At 46.6% G+C, this 7,061-nt stretch overlaps 1 protein-coding gene across 2 annotated transcripts in view; it reads right to left on the reverse strand.

Moving 5' to 3' along the window:
- Positions 1–2,132: 2,132 nt before the first annotated feature.
- The window catches only part of LOC108674096 (BTB/POZ domain-containing protein 7), a 12,327-nt gene continuing 7,398 nt past the window's right edge, over positions 2,133–7,061 (reverse strand). For both annotated transcript variants that reach the window (XM_047881635.1, XM_018162000.2), the window contains exons 4-5: positions 6,766–6,918; positions 2,133–6,469 (exon numbers count right to left, since the gene is read on the reverse strand). In XM_047881635.1, coding sequence (XP_047737591.1) covers positions 3,890–6,469; positions 6,766–6,918 — 2,733 coding nt within the window. In that variant the 3' untranslated portion in view covers positions 2,133–3,889. The remainder of the gene's footprint in view (positions 6,470–6,765; positions 6,919–7,061) is intronic.

Raw genomic sequence — 7,061 nt, forward strand, 5'->3', positions numbered from 1 at the left:
TACACTAGTTTGTGACGGAGTTGAATTGCAGAGAATTTTGTCAGTGAAGAAAAGAATTGGACGAGGAAGCGCGATATGAGAGACACAAAACAGGAGAAAAGTACGGGATAAGCTGCTAAAAATAATTAGTAGGATAAGGGAAATACGAACAGAAGATGATTGGAAGTATAAGAAAGTAGCTTTAGCAAGGGATCATAATTACCTAAAAAAATACATTATTGAAGGCTAGAAGGAAGAGAAGCCAAGAGGGAAATAATAAGCATATCCCTTGAAGGGATACTGCCAAGGCAGCAGTCCTGTAAGACCCTTGAAGGTGTTCATCTTAACGTGCAGAATTAAACATCATGCTCAGCATTATTATACGAATCTCACACCGCATTAGTTCATTAAAATCTCCATACTCGTAGAAGTTACAACAACCACCAACGACATCATGAACACCAAGAATAAATCCTTATTTACATCTTTAGCACGACGGAAAATTTGGTGACCGTCTCGCACACAGCGGCAGCAGCCCGGGCGACTGCATGCACTTGATCTGATTAAGGCCCTAATTTCTTAATGCATTTCTTCCCTTAAGCCTTAATTGTGGGGAATGCTTTGCCTTGCAAGGCAAACTCTGGTGCCATCACTAACAACGAGCGACCGTCACCAACAGTCTGACCAGGAGCTGTACTATGAAAGCATCGTGAACAGAATATGGATTGCGTGGGAGAACGTCACAGAACACACATACGTAGTGAACAATGTGACGGCATAACATACCTGGGAATAGTTGACTCATGAGATACTTCTCAACTAATTTCACATTTTCACAGGCATGAATAACGATTTGGAACGCAACTCGATAAAAAAATTCATAAACCATTTTTTCAGACAGCCAAGTGAGAACGTCCATAAATGAGACAAGGAAGAAGTGCTATCACGACGCAAAATTTGCAACACAAAACAATATATTATGATAACCGAAATCGCTTGCTTTCAAAAAGCCTTGTCGTCAGACCAGAGTTCAACAGCTGTTCTCGATAAAAACATATATTTATTAAATAAAATTCGAATTTAACCGTCGATGCCGTAGTACCTACTACAATATTACTTTTTGGTACAGAATTTTAAAAGGCAAGTGACAATGATTCCCGCAGCAAAGACATTTTTACATTAGAAAAAAAAGGAAAAGAACGTATAATTCATACGTCGTGGCATTGATTAAAGGATATCATTAAAATGATCTCATAGAATGTAATTAATTTACCAACTGAGCCCGAGAACAGCTTAGAGTTCTATTATGCAGGTCGACAAAAACAGCATAAGAGACACACTTCCTATGTGGTCATCCCGCCAGAAGCAAGAGTTAATAAATGAGGATAAGAAAAGTGTAACGAAGAGTTATAATAAAGATACAACAACATGTAGAACGAGTGTAGAGATATAAATAAATCTGTTACAGAGCGCTACAGCAAATGAAAATAGCTAAGCAAGAGATGCAGCGCGTATTCACGGAGGAGAACCTAGAAACTTAACTAGGTACTCGAACTACGGCTGATCGTAGCTAGAAGTATCATCTCTGGCAATAATGTGCAAGATATTAAAAATTGATTTGATTAAAGAAGAAACATGGAGACAACGATAACAGTGCCAAAACGTTTATATATTTAAAAAGTGTACCTACTTAGAACATTAGAAAATAAATAAATGGTTTTTCAAACCCAATAAGTAATAAAGAATGGTCAATTTATAGCTTAGCTGTGATCTCAATTTAATTCACTCACAACGATGAAACTAAGATTGCATTGAAGAAGTTACTATCAACGTTTCAACGCTGGCATGGGACTCGCCACATTAGTAAAGAAACTCGCCAGACAAATAATAAAAAAGGAAGCCACTGCATGAATTAAAACCCTGGTGAGCGCGTCTCAGTGTTGAATATACTGCAAGACCAACGAGCTGTTCGCTGCACACTCGGCCACGGTATTTATTAGCGCGATATTCTATCGTATTAACCGCTGGTCCGAGAACGAGTCCTCCATGTTGCTTAAATCCATTGCATTACAAGCAAACCTACCATAAAACAACTCAAGTTAATCGACGCAACCCTCAGCCACATCTTCTAGGTAATCTCGATACTGAATAACTAACAATAACAGTTCAGTAGTTTCCTTGTAAGAGAACAACACATACCTTAAATCCAATATTAAAATCTACAATAAATAGACAGATGGATGAAGCCGTAATAAAACACTGTACATGGAACAGTTTCAAATTAAACAACTTTAGAAGCCACGAATAAAACAACAAATTATAGAGCGCGGGCAGTTAAATAGGAGAATATTTTCAAAGATTGCACTGCAAAAATCAGATCAACATCAAGGAGCTGATGACTTGTACTACCAGCTGTAGCAGCTAGTGTTCGGAGGTCCTTAGGTTCTAACTCTTCACAGTTATTTGCAGCACTCGAGTTAACTCTTCACAGTTATTTGGAGCACTCGAGTTAACTCTTCACAGTTATTTGGAGCACTCGAGTTCTGTTCATGACGATATTGCCACTCCATTCACTCTTCACCACACCAAAGACGCATAGGTTACATTCGAATAAAATACCTACGTAAGTTGTCACTTTTCTTTGTAAGTTTAAAAACTATCTCGTAACTATCCCAACTTCTAATATAAACAATTAGTTACACTTGTTAATTTTGAGTATGACATAGAACTTACTTACACTGTTCAGAATACCTACGATGAAATTCATATCATCAATATGGGTTAAACAGATGTAGAACAGTGTGATGAACACGGCACTGGTTTCAACAGATGAGCAAAAGGTGAGTTATCGTCCTGAAACGCATGTAAGCAGTTGAGCATCTATATATTCATGCTACTTGAGCCACTTCCTTCAATAAACCTAGCAGTTAGTTGCGTTTGTTGAGGTGGTCAGCAGCAAGTCTCAACAGGTCTTGTAGTCAGCAGCAAGTCTCAACAGGTCTTGCAGTCAGCAGCAAGTCTCAACAGGTCTTGCAGTCAGCAGCAAGTCTCAACAGGTCTTGTAGTTGAGGCAAACGTGTGGACTGAACCGCCGAGGTGGCAGAGGCGGGGCCGCCTCAGAGGGTCAGAAGAGGGGCGTGTAGGGACGTCCTGAGGTCCAGGAGCGGCCAATTGTTCCGTAGTTTGGCGGCATGCGGCGGTCGAGAGGCTGTCCACTGAACGACTCACTACAATGTCTGTTATAGGCATCGATGCTTTGAAAGTTGTCCAGTCTGCGGTGGTGGCTGGAATAAGACGTTGCTGCCACACCTCCCACAGGGGGTGTTTGTTCCATAGCTGGAGTGGGACTCGATGAATAGAGTCCAGATGAATGCCCAGGCAGCACGTGGTGGTGTCCAGGGTAATGGCGGAGAGTAGCTGATTGAGACAAGTACTGCAACTTTGGAGTTGGGGCCAAAAACTCGGTGCTGAAATGAGCAGGAAACTCCGATGAAAACTCGGAATGAAATTGCGGGGGAAGTTGGAGAGACGAGCGATGGTGACGGGGAGACGAGCGCCGTGATGACAACGTCGGCTTCTGCAGCTCTGAGTGAGAATATCGACTCTGGTACAGAGCATCGTAACTATTATGAGCTGAAGCAGCAGTTGAAGGCAGTAGAGTGCTGGAATATTGACTCTGAGGCGTACAAGAGGCGGCGGGAGACGAAAAGATGGAAGCAAAAGATAAGGCGGCTGCAGAAGAGCAAGGTGGGGAAGAGGTTGTAGAGAAAAGGGATTCATGAGACTGGCGTTGGTACGGAGAGACTGAACTCAAGCCAGTGCACACGGAAGACTGCGAGAGCCTTTGATTGGATTTGCTAAGCGTGTTCTTGTGTTGTGGTGAAGGATGAAATGTATTGTAAAGGTACTGTCAGAGGAACATAGGAGGGGTTCCGGCTGGTACATTGTCGATGCCAATTGGTACCTGCGTGGTGGGATGCAGCACCGGAGGCGGCGTGTAGGCTAATCTATTGGAATGTTGGAGTGCGTGGTGCCCGGTGCCCACCGTGTGCAGCCGGGGGTTGAGAGTCGAGTAATGATGTAAGGACGAGGCGCGAGGAGGATGCTTGAGAGTGTAGGAGTGCGGCAAGTGAAGTTGAGTGGCAGGAGGAGTCAATGAACAAGAATATTGTAATGATGAAGGAGGCGGCGGCAGGATGGATACGGAAGTCAAAGAGGGATTCAGTGACTGCACAGAGACAGGCACGCTCAACTGTGGGCGAGATGACCTGTTCAGTTTGCCAGACTTGCAGGAACCTCTGACGTAGCCGTACTGAGCTGACCCATCCACCAGATCTAGAGCCATGGTCGAATGGTCCGCCAGCCTCTCTAGATTTTTGCAGCTGCCCAGAGACGTGCGTTCGAGGGCCTCTAAACTGGCTGAAGTCCTCTGCTTCGAGCCAGGAGAAGACTGCCGATTGCTTCGACTGCTCCGATGAGACGATCCACGCCGATGCCAAGTCCCTCCGCCCTCCATAGGCATGCCGTGGCCCCCTCCTCCCATCGAAGACAAATGCAGGGCAGATAAAGAAGAGGACGCTAAAGCCACGTCAGGAACAACGTCACTCAAGGGAGGTTCGGAGTCCGGCATGGACACGGCCAAACTATCAGCGCGCGGGTCACCAGCCATGGCCTCCGTGATGAATTCGGGAGGGTGAAGCCTGGAGCGCCCCTCGTCCCTGACGTGGCAGTGCGGCGTCTGCTGCGCCTCGTCCGTGTAGGTGGCGTTCTCCAGCACCTCAGCCACGGTGTCAGGCAAGTTAAATTCACGCACCACGCGCAGGCGCACGCGTCGACGCATCATGCGCCGGTCTGCAAAAAGAAGTCCCGCGGCCCGCTGGTACCCGGGACTGGCAGTGAGTTCCCGCTCACGGCGCACCATCCCAGCCACTACCTCAGGCTCAGGGATGGGGACCGTTGACGGGACCAAGTCGACGGTGCTGGTTACATTGGTCGACGCAGGGCGGTGTTGGTCAACCATGTACAGCGTGTCAGGAATGTGAGACACGTAGCACGGCAACCGCACGGACACGCCAGCACCTGCCTGCTCGTCCAGTATTGTTTTGACCTCCTCAGCGTATGGAGTGAAGAGTCTCGGCTTGACGAAGAGACCGTTGTTCTTGCCTCGTATCCAGGCGTTGATGCGGTAGTTGGTGGTGTCCGCCCCGATCATGTGGCTCGGTGGCGTCGAGACAAGACCACGTTTGATGGCCTGAATGAAAACCTCGTGTGTAGGCGGCAACACGTGATCCATTCTCACGTGTGGCAGCAACTCGCTCAAAATTTCTCTCAGCTCGACATCGTTCAAATCTCGTTTGCGTAATCCTTTCCTGGTAACGGAGTGCGCCGTTTGTGACACGAGATTTGGCTCTCGCTCCTCCATCCTTTTGACGAGCTGATGTTCACCCCACCTGAGCACGCTCTGCAGCACCTCGAGCTCTGCTGCCTGCAGGAAGTCCGACATGAGGGCATGGATGAGAGTCATCTTGTCAAGCTCGAGCAGCACGGGCGACTGTACCACCTGAGAAAATTCCTCCCTCAGATAATGCAGAGCCTGCCGCTGCACCCAGGCAGAGCCGTGACTCTGTCTGCTCCACTGCAGAACAGACACCAGGTTCTCCAAACTCAAGCTCTCAACAATAAGATCTTCACAGCTCTGGGTCAGAATATCGAGTTCCAGGAAACGGCCGATCTGGTAGACTTCCATGGCTTCCTCCACGATCGTGAGATGAGCGCGGCCCGTTACCGTCATACTCTGCGCTTCACTCAGGCTGTTGCTGCTGCCGCTGTCGCGTATTATGCAGTTCAGGTCTAATGTATCCAAATACACAGCTTGTAACAGCACGCGAGCATAACGTTTAGGAATGACTCCTTCATCCAAAACTATTCTGGTCGGAGGAGTCACGGCGTTCACATTACAAAGTCCAGCTTCCTCGCTGTAGCGTTGTCGTCGCTGTATTAAACTTCTGAAGAAAGGAGACCGCGCGCTTAGGATAGATTTGTGACAATACACTTCTAGACGATTGTGGAAACCGTAATCTGATGAGTGGCCGCCACTCAAACTTCCTGAGTCTCCCCCTACGCTGCCACCACTCACACTGCCACCACCTACACCAACATTAGTGCTCTCACCAGCGTTTGTTCCCGCGGTACCAGAATTGTCTGCAGAAGAAGAGAACACCAGGACACAGTCGGAATAATCCCCAGAGTCTAGCAGGTACCTAAGATCACACTCGAGAGGGTTAGGAGTGCCGAACTCTTCACAGAGCTGCAGCAGCAGGTCCATGTTACTGAGACGCATCTGATGAGGCTTGCTTGTGCCGTCGTAAGGGTTAAACTCGCCGGTGTAAAGGTACCGCAGCAGGGCGCTGAACATGGGGATGTCTATGCCAGGGGTGCGTATGTCCACGCCGATCTGGGCACCATAGCCGGGAATCTTTCGCAGCACATCCTGCAATATGAATTCAATCAATCTAATTATTTTAACAATAAAAGAATATTGCGGTATTAAAAAAAAAACACTATATAGTAACAAATGATAGGACAAAAACAAAATAAAAAGATTGATAATTTCTCTCCAGTTAAATTTTGACATTAAGGTACCAGAGCAGACAACATTAAAGAACACTTAGGCACAACATTTCGTTGAAGAAGTTCGAACAGGACAAGTCATGATCCAAGATCAAGGTTTCATCAAAATGACGAGGTTGGCATGAAGGCATCAAGGAAAAGAAGAGAATTTCTCACCTGGAAGTAAGGACAGCGAGACGAGAGAATGGCTCGATGCACGGGGAAGACAGCTCCTTGGAACACCAGGTCGACGTCCGTGCAATACTTGTAGTCGAAGAGATCGCTCAGATCTTGCTTGTAGGTGGGAGCAGGGGGACGAGCTAAGTCTGCCTGCAACACACATTGTTTCATTAGCTCTCTACATCGATATACGCTAATTAGCTCTTTACATCGATATACGCTAATTAGCTCTTTACATCCATATACGCTAATTAGCTCTTTACATCGATATACGCTAATTAGCTCTTTACATC

This window comes from Hyalella azteca, unplaced genomic scaffold, assembly GCF_000764305.2.
Source record: "Hyalella azteca isolate HAZT.00-mixed unplaced genomic scaffold, Hazt_2.0.2 contig8426, whole genome shotgun sequence".
NCBI classification, from domain to species: domain Eukaryota; kingdom Metazoa; phylum Arthropoda; class Malacostraca; order Amphipoda; family Hyalellidae; genus Hyalella; species Hyalella azteca.